This window comes from Rhinopithecus bieti, unplaced genomic scaffold (genome assembly GCF_001698545.2).
Source record: "Rhinopithecus bieti isolate Rb0 unplaced genomic scaffold, ASM169854v2 scaffold_40553, whole genome shotgun sequence".
Classification (NCBI taxonomy): domain Eukaryota; kingdom Metazoa; phylum Chordata; class Mammalia; order Primates; family Cercopithecidae; genus Rhinopithecus; species Rhinopithecus bieti.
Window position 1 is genome coordinate 255,041 of NW_016816734.1, and position 16,653 is coordinate 271,693.

The 16,653-nt window shown below is 37.1% G+C and overlaps 1 protein-coding gene across 2 annotated transcripts in view; it reads right to left on the reverse strand.

Moving 5' to 3' along the window:
* Positions 1–16,653, reverse strand: part of CENPC (centromere protein C) — a 73,071-nt gene that overhangs the window by 21,163 nt on the left and 35,255 nt on the right. The window contains exons 13-17 of one of the 2 annotated variants that reach the window (XR_001882071.1): positions 5,919–5,972; positions 4,653–4,757; positions 3,529–3,772; positions 2,953–3,048; positions 872–1,026 (exon numbers count right to left, since the gene is read on the reverse strand). Coding sequence is in view for 1 of the 2 variants with exons in the window: in XM_017855183.1 (XP_017710672.1) it covers positions 872–1,026; positions 2,953–3,048; positions 3,647–3,772; positions 4,653–4,757; positions 5,919–5,972 (536 nt within the window). In the remaining variant the exon portion in view is untranslated. The remainder of the gene's footprint in view (positions 1–871; positions 1,027–2,952; positions 3,049–3,528; positions 3,773–4,652; positions 4,758–5,918; positions 5,973–16,653) is intronic. The other variant, XM_017855183.1, reaches the window with a different exon arrangement.

The following is a 16,653-nucleotide window of genomic DNA, read 5'->3' on the forward strand; positions in this document are numbered from 1 at the left end:
TTACTTCTCAAAAAAAAAAAAAAAAAAAAAAAAATTTTCAAACTCAGAATACAAATATTTTATACATATAAAAAATATTCCTGTTATACATACACACACACACACACACACACACATACACACATATAAAACAGACCAATGTTGCAGAGGTGTATGTCTCTAAATGGGGATGGGAGTGGAAGAAAGGAGATAAAGAGAAAGAAGAAGATAGAGCCTGACTGACCTTGAATCTCATTACAACTTCAGCTAGTAATATTGTTACATATAATAGTATATTATTTAGTACTTATTGAAGCAACTAGCTCTTAGTCCTGAGTCTACTGCTAAATAGTTACGTAGTTTTCTTATAATCTCACTCATTTTTATTTACTTTTTTCTCAGGTTACTGTTTTATTGATATATAATAATTTTACATAATTTTGTGGTACATGTCACATTTTAATATCTGTATGTAATGTGTAACGATCAAATCAGGGTAACTGGGATACAAGTGATTTTTTAAGAAGTCTTTAAACCTATTTCTCTACTGTATTATCATAGAAATGTGGAATTAGATTTAATCTCTATAATCCCCCCCAGAACTAAAATTCTAATGATTTGTTTGCAAACCTATATTTAAGATGTTTTTAAGTAAAGAACATTCCTTACATTTCTGAATCTCAAAAGAATACAGTGCTATGCAGGGAACAGATACTGTGACATAACTGTTGGTTGGTTGACTCTAAACAGATTTAACGAATAAAAATCTTTCTCTGTGTGGTATAGTAACAGAATTTCATTTCTGAGGAAACAGCATTTTAATGTCTCATCAAATCCAATAAATCAGAGTTCTACCAATAGTGAAACATAAATATATAAAAAAAGTACTCACCAATATATCTTGGCCAACATGCTGCTTTCCCTTTTCTTCTTGTGGTCCTAATATCAATTTCCCAGTAGAAAAAAAGGGTGTGTCCAATGTCTTATATACCTTCAACTCACCATGCTTAACAAAAAATTGATATGTATCTTGTGGCCTTACAAGATCTAGGAGTAAAACAGTAATACAAACATAAAACAACAGCAATGATATTGATTAATATAAACATATATGTAATAAAGAGTTATTTCTGAATATAAGTCTGCCTTAGAGAGATAGAGCTGTTTCAGATCATTAACTCTAGAGCTAGAATGCCAGAGGTCAAATCCTGTCTCTGTCTTATAAGCTGCATGACGTAAGGCAAGTTAACTTAAGCTCTCTCTCACTGTGCCTCAATTTCCTTTTTGGTAAAATGAAATAATAATAAGTTCATCTATTCGGTGTTAATGAGCTGCTGTGAATATCACTGAGTTAATGTGTGTACATTATTTAAAATATTTTCTGGCAAAAAGTAAGCATTGTTAGTACCAGCTGAATAATAAGAATGGCAGCATTATAGGAACTGAGACAGAAAATAAAATTAGCTGAAATACAAAAAAGAATTCCTTATTTTTAAAGTTTAACGTAAACCACAATGTGTCATCACCATGCCAATAGATTTTTTTTCCCGTTTGACTAATAATTTTTATTAGGTAAAGTTTGTGAGAAAGCAGAGCTCTAATGGTTGCTCACAAATTACTACCTCACTTACAAAAATTTCCACCACTTAACAAACCTTTCCAGATCTATAATAAATAAACTATTCTGTCATCAACGTCTGATTCTGTTTCCCAGGATATTTGGGAATGTTAGTGATCCTACAGACTACATGATATAGAAACAAATATATATAAAGAGAGAGTAGATTCAAGAAACAAATAAGAAATGAACTTTTGACAACACTCACAATAACCTGATAGAGTATAGCAATGCTTTCAGTTAAGACACTAAACAAAACTCCATACTTCTAAGCTCTGTTGCCAAATAAATAATCTGCATAGAGATACCTTTGCTAAGATGTTAAGATATTAAATGAAATCTATTTTCATAGTCAAAATTTTAAGTAGGAGTACCATTATTACCACCTTTCTTTTTTTTTGAAATAATTTTATTATTTTTTTGAGACAGGGTCTGGCTCTGCACGCCCAGGCTGAAGTGCAGTGACATGATCTCGGCTCACTGCAATCTCCGCCTCCCAGATTCTAGCAATTCTCCTGTCTCAGCCTCCCAAGTAGCTGGGACTACAAGCACCCGCCACCATGCCCGGCTTCCATTACTGCCTTTCTGATTTGACCTACTTCTCCTCTGATGTAGGAAAACAGCCCTTAGTACTCAATGGTACAGTCATAACAGTTGTTAAAATATTTAAATATTTCTTGTATATATATATATATATTGTCTGGTTGTTAAACAGTTGAGTAATACATAAACTCCTATCCCACTATAGCTCATCCCTTGGGCATCTTAAATGACCTGCTAGAGACTAAATATTTAATACCTATTCAAGACAGCAGGAGGCTTCCAGGACTTTGCAGCACCAGCTTTAAGGTTAAACCTGGCATTTGTACAACTGATTGATGCCCTTGCTAGTCATTCTCACAAAGGACTCATATTCCAGGTAACATTACTGCCACCTGTAGGCCCAAAAGTTTGTCTGTGCCCCATCCACGATCCCTGCCTAGCCGCATGGTAAGAGTATCCTTGAGTCTGCCAACTATCTACCTATAATTCCCCATAAACAGCCTCTGTTCCCATATGTCCTCCTGGTCAAAAAGGCCTAGACCCTGTTGGAGGGGGACAACATTCCTGATTGTAGCACTTGTGCCCCAGAGAACAAGTCCAGGGTGTTACGTGTACCCTGGAGCTGTCTGACATCAATATTCCCCCACAGTTGTCTTCACATAGGCTGCTCATTGGAATTCGACTCTCTTCTGGACTTTAGCACTGATAGAATTGGGGAGAGAAAGGGAAAGTAGACAGGCCAACCATCAAGTAAGCAATGTTTTCTTACAAGTTGTTTAATTAAGTATTTTCAATATCATCCCTGATCTTACCCATGAGAATAATCTCTCTTGTTTCTGGGTCCTTTACCCTCGTTGGCTGCAAAGGATCTCCAAGAGGTATATCTAGATTTACCATTAAGCTAGTCTCTGCAAAAGAAATACCATTAAAATACAAACTACTTACTTAAAATTATTCTCAATCATAAAAAAGTTCAGTACAAAATATAGCTATAGAGAAGTTATAAAAGAAAAATGTTAAAAGCATAAAAGTATCTTCCTATTTATAAATCACTCTGATAAAGAAAAATTCAAACTTAAACACCCATAATGATTTAATATAAAAGCAAACACCCTAAACTTCCTATTTTCTGTAAGCCTTAACATGTAAACTCTTGCATCATCAATGAATTAAGTGATGTTCTGCATAATCTCTAAGTGAGACAGAGGTATATAATATACTTTAGAAATGTCTATTTCAACCATAGTTTGGGCATAGGAATGGTAGGTTTCATTTGACTGGGCAATTTATTCATGAAGAAATTTATAATATGCTATTAATAATTTTTAAGAATAAAATTAGCTTACTTTCTATTTGGAAGAAAGTAGACATTAAAAAATGAATTTTACCTATGGTATTATTTCTGAAGTTTTTGGAAGTAAATTTCATATTTTGCAAAGAGCTTCTTCTCAAAGTACTCCTATTTAAAGTAAAATCTAAAAGTTACTTTCAGAAATAAGTTCATACTTCTTTCATCGTTATCAAGACAGATCCTTTTCTTATTAGACTTTTTGTCGACTTTTCCATTTTCTTTTGCCTTCCTTTTAGACGACATTGTGTCTGGAGACAGTATTCCACCAATCACGAATCCTCCTAAAATTTAACAAAAAAAGTAAAATGTACATGGGAAAGATAAAATCTTGCAACAAAACTCCTTAAATTTAATCCGGCACATTTCCTTTCAAAGTACCAAAGAATATATATGTCTGCAGCTAATAGTTAAAATAACACAAATACCAACCAATTTCATTATCTCTCTACCACCTTAAATCAGAGGCTGATAAAACAGGATTAGATGATGGAACATGATTAGATGGTCCTATTGCTCGCCTGAAATCAACAGTCATCAGCAGAGGCTTTAAAAAAAAAAGCAGGGGGGCTAGCAATGAACTATTTATAGAAATCCACATGAGTTTAGTCCTTTGACTTAGATATATCCATCAAAGAAACAAATATGGCCAGGCACAGTGGCTCATACCTGTAATCTCAGCACTTTGAGATGCCAAAGTGGGAGGATTGCTTGAGCCCATGAGATCGAGACCAGCCTGGACAACATAGCAAGGCCTCATCTCTACAAAAATAAGAAAGAAAATAATTCTTAAGATTAACACTATATTTTCTTGCCCACCCTACACTACTTTGTAGAAAACTATGAGAAAATGGAAAATGGTTAATAGGAAAAATAATGAAAACTACTTTACCTTTACCAGTTACAATTTTCTCATGTTCTAATCTAATGTTTTATATTATGCAACTGGAAATCTTGTCAGATAATACAGGAATAACATTCAGCTACCAAAGAGAAAATATCAGCATCTCTACATTAATCAGACAAAAATGAATTTAAATCCTGTTATCAAAATTTGGGGGGTGATGATTAAGTAAGGTAAGGTATATAAACATGTAGTGTAGTGCTTGGCACATAGTAAACAAATTTCTTATTGATAGACATTATAACATAAATAAGTTTTACCTGATGGCCTTCCTTGATAATCTATTCGCTCTCCTCGCCAGTACTCCAAAGGTTTCAAACGTGTTCTCTTGGTCCTGCGAACATTTGGTGTGTTGGAGGGCAATACTATAAAAAGATGTCAGACAAAAGTGTATACATGTTTTTTAGTTGATGGTACTTAGCAGTGGAAAGACTATCTTTTAGAACATGAATGCTTTATTTTTTAAAATATGAGTATTTTTCCAGACAAAAGACTAGAAAAAACATATATTTATGCTAATAATTAAAGAAATGCCAATGGAAACACAGGCTACCAAATTGGCAAATAGTTAAAAATTTAATAATAGTGCTGACAATGTTAAATGTCCACTCCTCTTATCTGAACAATGCAAAGTTCTGTATACTAAACTGAGTTTGTTGGCTATATCTTCAAATTCCCATGTTCTTACCTACTTTTGTTTGCTAAAGCTCTCCTGAAGCTAATAAGAAGTTGCCTACTGCTCTTAGGCATAATGCTCAATGTTCCCCTGTGTAAATACTGAAGCCCTGCTCAGGAACATTTTTATTTCCCTTTCCCTACTCCTGATTCATCATTTCACTTCAAGACAAGCATTAAGTATTGAGAGGTACAGCAGTCTCTCATCACATAGGCCCACAAAATACTGACAAGATCCAAGTTCTTGAGTAAGGCAATGAGAGAAAGCTTCACTTCTTATGGTAATCTCTCAGTATGAATGCAAGAGCACTCACAGCCTCAAATAAAGGGAGAAACATGGAAAGCCAACATCACAGAAAGGTGGGAACTATCATGTATCTCGACTGGCAAATCTCTCTTTGGGAACCATGGATTGTTAATCTTTACGTGGGCCTCTCCATGGGTTCCACAGTTCTCTGCTTTGTCTACTTACTACCCTAGCTACTGCTTTGTTCGGGAGTCAAGTGGATTAAAGTGGAAGGAGATGCTGTCAAGGAAGCCATCTATCTGGTAGTTACAGTTTCTTTGATAAAATTATCCACCCTAGCTTCATAGATAAGGGAGGATCATGCCCCCTACTATGGGGCAACAAGTGAGAGGGCAATAGGATTTATAAATGGACAATAGACTAACTCAGGGGCTGTGGTGACTTACTACGAAATTCATAAAAACTAAGTGCATAATTTAAATTTATCTGCCAATTAATCCAAGTAATCGTATTTTCCTGCTTAAGAAAATAAGTTATATTTAGAAACAGAAACTTAATGAAAGTATTTTCTCAATGAAAATATTAAAAAAGAAAATATTCTTACCTAGTTTATGATGGATTCTGTTCTTTGGTATCACTTTAGATCGTTTTGAGTCATCTACAAAATGCAAAAGATAGTATCACAAGAAATGACTGCTAATTCCATGTTAAATTAAAATGTGTTTCCCGGTCAATTTCAGTATGAGGATTTTAAATAAAGTTTGACTTGATAATATATTTTATTACTCCTGCTTTTCATTGCTCAACTATAAAAACTAAGGAAAAGAACTATTTCTCTAGACTTTGCTAGAATGAATACCATCGCAAGCTTGTCCAATTCGCCTTATTCTGTTGTTGTTCTGTTTTGTTTTGTTTTAGGCCTTTAGCAGCTGAAACCATGCCTTTTAGTTTCTGTCTCTGGGGACAAGTGGAAAAGAGGGATGAGGAACGGGTTTTACTGGATCAACCAGAAACAGAAACTAAAAACTCATGACTGTATTCACTCCCTAGGACAGTCCTGGTTTTTATTCTAAAGAGTGTAACAGCTTAAAAAACAAACATGGCCACTGCACTCCAGCCTGGGAGACAGAGTGAGACTCCGTCTCAAAAAAAAAAAAAAAAATAAACAAACAAACAAACAAAAAACACAGATTTTCTACTGCTCATGGAAATAAGCCACTGGTGGATAAAATGTAGGGCCTGATAATGGATAATATGTTATTTATGAACTACCTGTAACTTTCTCCTTAAAGTTCTAAAATAGTGTAAGTGTACTGAATTTAGCAGTGTGTCAATGACCTTAGGGGTTCTCAACTTTGGTAACTAGCACCTAAAGATGGTGTGATCCTTTCTTTCCCTTACTATGCACAAATGTTCTGTATCAAGAAGCAGAATATTGTTCCCTTCTCTTTCAATCTCTGCTGGAGTTAGTGACTTGCTTAACTAATAGTATGCAACAGAAATGATGTTCTGGGGCTTAAAAGGCTAAGTCCTAATACAAGCTACAGGTTCCATCTAGAAGTCTTGGGATCTCACTCTAGGGGAAGACAGCAACAATATGAAGATTAACACAAGACTACCATGCTGTAAGGAAACCCAATGTGGCCACATGGAAAAGCCACATGGAGGAAAAGAGATGCTTAGCCAACCTCAATGTCCCAGCTCTTCTAGCTGGGTTCAAATACATAAGTGAGGAAGTTACCTTGAATGTCCAACCCAGTTGAACTTTCAGATGACTCCAGTCCCAGCAGCTTGCATTTAACTATAAATTGATGAGTGTACTCAAGTGACAATTACCCAACTAAGCCAAGTCAATTCACAGAACCATGAAAGATAAATCAATCATTGTATTAAACCTTTAAGTTTTGGGGCGGTTAGTTGTACAGCAATATACAACTGGGACACAATGTCCATGAACCACCTAAAACTGCAAACACAATTTTGTATGAAATATATACCTTTTTTCCCTGAAAAGTGGGTCTGAGCTTTTATCATATTCTCAAATGAGTCCATGAAAAAAAAAAAAAAAAAAAAAAAAAATTGTTAGGAATGATTGAATTAGATATTGTATAAAATTCCTGGTTTGGAAGAAACTTCAGTGATCATAACATCTAATTTCCCTGTCATAAATAGGCAAATCTCTAGACATCAAAAGTAGATTAGTAATTGGGTAGGCCCAGGGAAAGGAAATGAAAATCGGCTACTAAAGGGTAAAGGAGTTTCTTTTTGGCGGTTATGAAAACGTTCTAACATCGATTGTGTCAATGACTACATATCATTGATTTGTATACTATAAGAGGATTAATTATATGGTATGTGAAGTCTGGCTCAATAAATCTGTGTACTCCCCACCCCCAAAAATCCAATTTCCCATGCAGTCTCCACTAGAACAAGTAGAGGTCTCCTCTCTGTTGGAAATTCTCCTGTGATACTGGGCCTCGGAGGCAGCGTCAGAGTCATATAAGGAACCAAAGAAACAAGTAAATATACTGAGGATAATGGGAGTCAGGTTTGTCACTATTTGAGAAGAGGTTTATAAAAATGGAAAAGGGGAAGTCTATGTTGGACTGGAAGAGCGGGTAGAAATGTGAACTTCCAATAAATACAGGGGGCCGGGCGTAGTGGCTCACGCCTGTAATCCCAGCACTTTGAGAGGCCGAGGCGGGTGGATCAGAAGGTCAGTTCAAGACCAGCCTTACCAACATGGTGAAACCCCATCTCTACTAAAAATACAAAAATTAGCCGGGCGTGGTGGCACACGCCTGTAACCTCAGCTACTCAGGAAGCTGAGGCAGCAGAACAGCTTGAACCCGGGAGGCGGAGGTTGCAGTGAGCCGAGATCGCACCACTGCACTCCACTCTGGGCGACAGAGGGAAACTCCATCTTAAAATAAATAAATTAATTAATTAATAAATACAAATACAGGCATACCTCAGAGATATTGCCAGTTCAGTTCCAGACTACTGCAATAAAACAGATGCTGCAATAAAGCAAGTCAAACAGTTTTTTAGTTTCCTGGTGAATATAAGAGTTATTTCTTTTGCTGTTTTGTTTTGGTTTTTTGAGACAAAGTCTCACTCTGTCACCCAGGCTGCGGTGCAGTGGTGGGATGGAGACTCACTGCGGCCTCAACCTTCTGGGAGCAAATGATTCTCTCACCTCAGCCCGCCAAGTAGCCGGAACCACAGATGCACACCACCATGCTCAGCTAATTTTTGTATTTTTTGTAGAAACAGGTTTTTGGCATGTTGGCCAGGCTGGTCGCCAACTCCTGGGCTCAAGTGATCTGCCTGCCTCACCTCCCAAAGTCTTGGGATTACAGGCGTGAGCCACCATGCCCAGCCAAAAGTTATGTCTATACTATACTATAGTCTATTAAATGTGTAAGAGCATTATATCCAAAAAAATCAGTGTACACACACCTTAATTTAAAAATATTTTATTGCTAAAAATGTTAAAGATCAGCCAGGCATAGTAGCTCATGCCTATAATCCCAAGACTCTGGGAGGCCCAGGAGGGTGGATCACTTGAGGCCAGGAGTTTGAGACAAGCCTGGCCAACATGGCAAAACCCCGTCTCTACTAAAAATAAAAAAATTAGCTGGGTGTGGTGGTGCACACCTTGTAATCCCAGCTACTCTTTGTGGCTATGGCACAAGAATCGCTTGAACCCAGGAGGAAAAAGGTTTCAGTGAGCTGAGATCGTGCCCCTGCACCCCAGCCTGGGAATTAGAGCAAGACTCTGCCTCATTCTCAAAAAATAAAATAAAAAATAAAATAAAATGCTTATCATCTGAGCTTTCGGTGAGTTTTAATCTTTTTGCTGGTAGGGTATTGTGCCTCATTGTTGATGACTGCTGACTGATCAGGCTGGGGTGCTTGTGGCAGTTTCTTAAAATAAGTCAATAATGAAGTTTCTCTGGAGAATATAAAACGCTGTTTTATAGCATTTTACCCACAGCAGAACTTCTTTCAAAACTGCAATCAATCCTCTCAAACTCTGCTGCTGCTTTATCAACTAAGTTCATGGAATATCCTAAATCCTTTTTTGTCATTTCAAGGGTTCACAGCATATTCACCAGGAGTAGATTCCACCTCAAGAAATCAGTTCCTTTGTTCTTCCATAAGAAGCAACTCATCTGTTCAAATTTTGTCATGAAATTGCAGCAATTCAGTTTCATCTCCAGACTCCACTTCTAATTCTAGTTCCCTTGCTATTTCTACCTCATCTAGTTACTTCCTCCACTGAAGTCTTGAATCCTTCAACTTCACCCATAAGGGTTAGAATCAACTTCTTCCAAGCTCCTGTTAATATTGATATTTTGACCTCCTCCCACAAAACATAAATATTTTTAATGGCATCTAGAATGGTGAATCCTTACCAGAAGGTTTATTTTGTCCAGACCCAACAGAGGAATCACTACTCATGACAGCTACTGCCTTACAAAATTTATTTCTTAAATAAGACTTAAAAGTTCAAATTATTCCTTGATCCATGCATGGGCTGCAGAATGAATGCTCTCTTAGCAGGCATGAAAGCAACATTAATCTCCTCACCCTTGTCCATTAGAGCTGCTGGGTGGCCTGGTGCAGTGCCATGGATATGCTGTCACTCAGGCTTTTTTGTTCTACTAATAGAGCAAAGTAGATTTAGCATAATTCCCAAGGATTCTAGGATTTCTGGAACAGTAAATGAGCACTAGTTTCAACTTAAAGTCACCAGCTGTATTAGCCCTTAACAAGAGTCACAGTCTCGGCCGGACGCGGTGGCTCAAGCCTGTAATCCCAGCACTTTGGGAGGCCGAGGCGGGCGGATCACAAGGTCAGGAGATCGAGACCATCCTGGCTAACACGGTGAAACCCCGTCTCTACTAAAAAATACAAAAAAACTAGCCGGGCGAGGTGGCGGGTGCCTGTAGTCCCAGCTACTCGGGAGGCTGAGGCAGGAGAATGGCGTGAACCCAGGAGGCGGAGCTTGCAGTGAGCTGAGATCTGGCCAGTGCACTCCAGCTTGGGTGACAGAGCGAGACTCCGTCTCAAAAAAAAAAAAAAAAAAAAAAAAGGCCCAGCTTGACCTTGGAAAATCTGAAGTCACGCATTGACTTCTCATTAGCTATGAGCGTCCTAGATGACATCTTCTTTCAACAGAAAGCTGTTTTGTCTACAGGGAAAATCTGTTGTTTAGTAAAGACACCTTCAATTATCTCAGCTAGATTTTCTCGATAACTTGCTGCAACTTCTACATCAGACCTTGTTGCTTCACCTTGCTCTTTTATGTTATGGAAACAGCTTCTTTCCTTAAACCTCATGAACCAGCCTCTGCTAGCTTNAAAAAACAAGAGTCACAGTCTGACCTTGGAAGATCTGAAGTCACGCATTGACTTCTCATTAGCTATGAGCGTCCTAGATGACATCTTCTTTCAACAGAAAGCTGTTTTGTCTACAGGGAAAATCTGTTGTTTAGTAAAGACACCTTCAATTATCTCAGCTAGATTTTCTCGATAACTTGCTGCAACTTCTACATCAGACCTTGTTGCTTCACCTTGCTCTTTTATGTTATGGAAACAGCTTCTTTCCTTAAACCTCATGAACCAGCCTCTGCTAGCTTCAAACTTTTCTTCTGCTGCTTCCTTAACTCTCTCAGCCTCCACAGAATTAAAGAGTTAGGGCCTTGCTCTGAATGAGGCTTTGGCTTAAAGGAATGCTGTGGCTTGTTTAATCCTCTGTCCCGACCACTGAAACTTTCTCTATATCAGCAAGTAAGGCAGTTTCTCTTTCTTATCATTCATGTGTTCATTGTAGTAGTACTTTTCTTTTCCTTCAAGAACTTTTCCTTTGCATTCACAAATTGGCTGTTTGGTGCCAGAGGCCTAGCTTCTGGACTAGCTCGGTTTCTGACATGCCTTCCTCACTATGCTTAATCATTTCTAGCTTTTGATTTAAAATGAAAAACGTGTGACTCTTTCTTTTACTTAGAAGCCTTTGTAGGGTTATTATTGGCCTAATTTCAATATTGTGTCTCAGGAAATAGGGAAGCCTGAAGACAGGGAGAAAGATGGGGAACTGGCTGGTCAGCAGAGCAGTAAGAACACATGAATTTTCACTTTCTTATGTAGGTGTGGTTTGCGGTGTCACAAAACAATTACAATAGTAATGTCAAAGATCACCTGATCACAAATCATCATAAAAGACAGAGTAATGAAAAAGTCTGACATACTGTGAAAATTACCAAAATGTGACACAGAGACACAAGGTGAGCAGATGCTATTGAAAAAAAAAAAAAATGGTGCCAATAAGGCTTACTCAACAAAGGGTTGCCATAACCTTCAATTTGTGAAAAATGTAGCATCTCCAAAATGCAATGATATGCACAATAAAACAAGGTATGCCTGTAAAAATATAAATACAGAAATAGATATAGATGCCTGTATTATATATGGTGTATACCTATGTGTATGTGTGTATGTATATTTCCTAACTCTGTACACTGAGAAAGACCAGAAGCAATGGTATCCCAAACAAGGATCACATCAAGTATCCAAATCTTAGTTTCTAAATGTCATCCTCCACTAAAAAGAACTAGGTTTCCTGGAGCAGTAACTGATCCCAGAGCTGGGGCAGGAAAAAGACTGGAACATCTTATGCCAAAAAACAAAAACAGTATTCAGAGAATTATGACAAAAGCACACAGAGACCAGCTGAAAGAAAATCCAATGACCAAATCTATCACAATTTGAGTACCATAATAAATGATCAAGATTTTACAACCCCATGGGATAAAATATAAACCCAGTAGTCCATACTGATATAAATAAAATGAATCATGAATAAAATAATTGGCATGGGGGAGAAAAACTGGCAACTAATTAATGGGAAAGGAATTAAAGAAACAGAAAATAGAAAATAATGTGGTACCATCATTAATGGCTGATAATTCAAGTGGGAGTCCTGAATGTATGTTAAGGTTGGTGAATGGAGGTTCGACAAGAAACATGCTATTAAAATAGTATTGGAATATCACTCCACAATAATATTTATCAATTATAAGAGAAAAGCAGTGTCTTTACAGTAAAGAAACCTGGAAGACAATAACATGAACAGGTGATTAGGATTGACATCATGTCGGCAGGGCATGGTGGCTCACACCTGTAAACCCAGCACTTTGGGAGACTGAGTTGGGCAGATCACTTGAGGTCTGGAGTTCGAGACCAGCCTGGCCAACAAGGTGAAAGCCTGTCTCTACTAAAAATACAAAAATTAGCCAGGCATGGTGGCACGTGGCTGTAATCCCAGCTACTCAGGAGGCTGAGGCATGAGAAGTGCTTGAACCTGGGAGGTGGAGGTTCCAGTGAACAGAGATCACACAACTTCACTCCAGCCTGGGTAACAGAGCAAGACTCCGTCTCAAACAAACAAACAAAAAACAAAAGCATCATGCAGATGGGTGAACGTTGTGTGCCTCCTGTGTGATGCACAAATTACAACCCCTGACTCCTAACCCTATAGCATAATTTCTATAGTATTACTGTCAATACAAATGGCACACATTTGATCATGAGTTAAGTTAGGAAAAAAACTAAGAAACTGTTCCATGTTGAAGGAAACTAAGGGACATGACAGCTAAATGCAGTCGACGATCCAGGACTGGATCTTGAACCAGGAGGAAGAAGAAACACTGAGATCCAGGACTGGATCCGGAGCTGCAAGGGAAAAGGAACTGCTAGTGAAATCTGAATGGAGTCTGTGAATGAATCTGTGTTGTGTTAACGCTGATTTCCTTATTTGGATGGTCCGAGGGTAGTTATATCCTTGTCTTGCTGAAATACATTATGGGGTATTTAAGGGAAATAATACATCATGTCTACAATTTCCTCTCAAATAGTTCAGAAAAAAAGATGAATGATAATAAACGTGTATTTATTAGACGAGGCAGGGAGAGAGATGGAAAAATGTTGTAAAATGAGGACAACTGTGAAATCTCGATGAAGGGGATATGGGATCTCTGTATAAGACTGAAATCCTTTCAAATAAATTATTTTTTAAGTGACTAACGCAAGGGACAACTCCTACATTTCAAAGATTAAAGGATCCTAGTAAGTATGGAGATGGAAGAAAACAGATTATCTACAAAGGAAAGAAGAAATAAGGCTGCCTTCGAATTTCTATTCATAAGCATTAACTCTCATGAAGCAAATAGCAATAGGGTGATAGTTTAAAGAAAAAAAGATCATGACTGAAGATTATGTTCTCTATTTAGCTGGTGGTTCATCATGTTTAAAAAGAAAAAAAATCCTGAGTCCCTGCTAGAATATGTGAGAATGTCTACCAATTTTACAAAGAAGTAACAAGTATATCTGTTGACAATAAGTGTATATATATATATTAAACATTTTATTAAAGGAAAAAGTACTGACACAGCAAGTCAAAAACAACAATTCAATGATGTGCTCTTTCTTAGCCACTTTTAAAATTCTCTAATAAGTTAAATAAAAAGATAAGAAACAAAGAAACAACAACCAACCAAAAGAAAGCGGAAGTCACAATAGTAATATTAGACAAAACAAACTACAAAGTAAAAAGCATTTAACACAACGAAGCAGATAAATTTGACCAAAGCAGGTACACTCCATATGAAGGCTTATGTGATCAGTAACAGCACTGAAATGTACATAACAAAGACTACAGAAAATACAAGGAGAAAGTCAGTTGTAGTGGGAACACTTTACTTCAATTCTAGCAGTCCTTAATAGATCTCAAATCAAAAGAATACCAAGGTTCAGAATAATATCAAGCTTAGTATGTCCAAATCTAACACATGTTCTTTTCCCCCAAATCTGCTTCTTCCCCAATAGTCCCCAGATCAGGTAGTAGTATTGCCATTCTTCCAGGTGCTCAGGCCAAAAACCTTCAAGTTCTCTCTAACATCTCTCTTTCTCTTATACACCACATCTCGTCCATCAGAAAATCCTGTTGACTTTACCTTCAAAAACACCTAAAATCCTCCTCCACCTTCTACTGCTACCACACTGGTCTAAGCCAACACCTCTCACTAGGATTATTTCAACATCTCTCTAGCTAGTCTCCTTGCTTCTAACCTTCCTGTCCCTTGAACCCCAATGGTCAACTCCTAACACAGTACCTGCAGTGATTCTGTTAATACAAGTCAAGTCATGTCTCTCTTCTGCTCAAAACCCTCTAATGGCTTCCCATCTCTCTTAGTAAAATTTTGCATTTAACATACTATGTGATCTTTCACTCTGTTGCCTCTGTGACATCATTTTTCCTACTATCCATTCGCTCTCTTCCTCTGCTCTAAACCCCTGGCCTTCTTGGTGTTCCTCAATCAAGACGGACTCTTTACCACATTGGAACCTTTGCTCTTCATCTTCCCTCTACCTGGTACACTATTTACCCAGAGAGCTGCATGGTTTGCTGTCTCATCTCTTTACATCTTTGCTCAAATGATCACTTCCTTAGTGAGGACTTTTCTGCCCACCTACCTAAAAATGTAAACTTAATTTCCCACCCTAAAAGCCCTGCTCTATTTCTCTACTCTCAACACCCAACAAATCATAAACTGTTACCTTTTTATATTGTCTGCCACCCTGCTCTTGCAAAAATTAAGCTGCAGGAGGGCAGAAAATTTTGTCAGTTTTGTTCACTGACACATCCCTACCCTTAAAATAATATACAGTAAATATTCCATAATTTTTCATATTTAAGAATTCCATAAATATTCAAAGTATATTCAAAAAAATATATCCACTTATGCTATCAATGAAATAACTGGACATATATCTTTAAATCCACATCTGTATACAAATTATTCTTTTTTTTCAAGCACCAATGGAAAAATTATAAAAACTAAGCATCCACTAGAACACACAGAAAACACTTAATGAATTCAAACAATAAATAATATGGGCCAAGTTTTCCAGAACAATAAAATGAAACTACAAAATAATAAAAGAACAAAATAAAACACAACTTCTTAGAATAACAGCAAAAATTGGCTATTTAACATACACTTGATATTAAACTAAGCAAAGAACACGTATTCATCTTTGTATCAGCTTATGGGATTGGAGCTGATATCATTTTACAGATAAGGAAACTGAAGTTTAAGAACACTGAAATTTCTTACTCAAGATAATATAATGATGCTTCCTGATCAGTGGTGAATGGGGAAAAAAAAAGAAAAAGATAACGTAGCAAGTAAGTAGTAGAGCTACAACCAATCCCAGGTCCATGACCCTGGAGACCAAGCTCTTAACTAACATATTCTTAAATAATTCCTGGGTCAAAGAAAAATCACTACAATTCAGAGTACACTACAATAACACTACATAGCAAAACCTATAAAATTAAGCCAAAACTATACTGAGGGAAATTCAATGCTGCTTCTTTACCAAAGAAAAGCAGAAAACACAGACAGCATTCAAGTTAAAAGAGAAAATATGATAAATCTAATGACGGGGGAAAAATTAAAAGTTAAAAGAATAGTGATTATTAGAAAAAAAGTATAACAGATTACAATCAAGCACGCATTTTTTAGGAGCATGAAAAAAATTATAAAATTCTCTATTAAGAGGCATTTTTAAACTTCAGTATGAAATTTTTCAAGTACTGAAGGCTGGGCATGGTGGCTCACACCTGTAATCTCAGCACTTTGGGAGGCTGAGGCAGGTAAATCACAAGGTCAGGAGTTCAAGACCAGCCTGGCCAAGACGGTGAAACCCCATCTCTACCAAAAATACAAAAAAATTAGCCAGGCATAGTGGCACGTGCCTGTAATCCAAGCTACTCCGGAGGCTAAGGCAGGAGAATTGCTTGAACCCAGGAGGTAGAGGATGCAGTGAGCTGAGATTGCACCACTGCACTCCAGCCTGGGCGACACAGCAATACTCTCTCTCAAACAAAACAAAACAAAAACAAAAACAAAAAAAGGAAACTTTCAAGTATTAAAAATAGAGAAAATAGTATAATGGACCCAATATACCCATCACCCAGCTACAGTAATCATCAACAGATGACTAATCTGCTTCATGTATACGCTTATCAGCTTAACAATTTTAAATACTGGAGTAGACACCTTAAGTGCCAATATTTCATTATGTTCTACTTCAAAAACTGTCACTCATTTTCCTTCTCTCTCACTTAGGTATAGCGTCTTAGTAATCTCTAACTAAGGGTCTTAAGAGGTAGGTACTCAATATACATTCGCCATCAGTGACAATGGAAACAAAACATAGCACTCCTTACTCCATATTCATAATGCCATAAAATCAAGACAGAAAAAA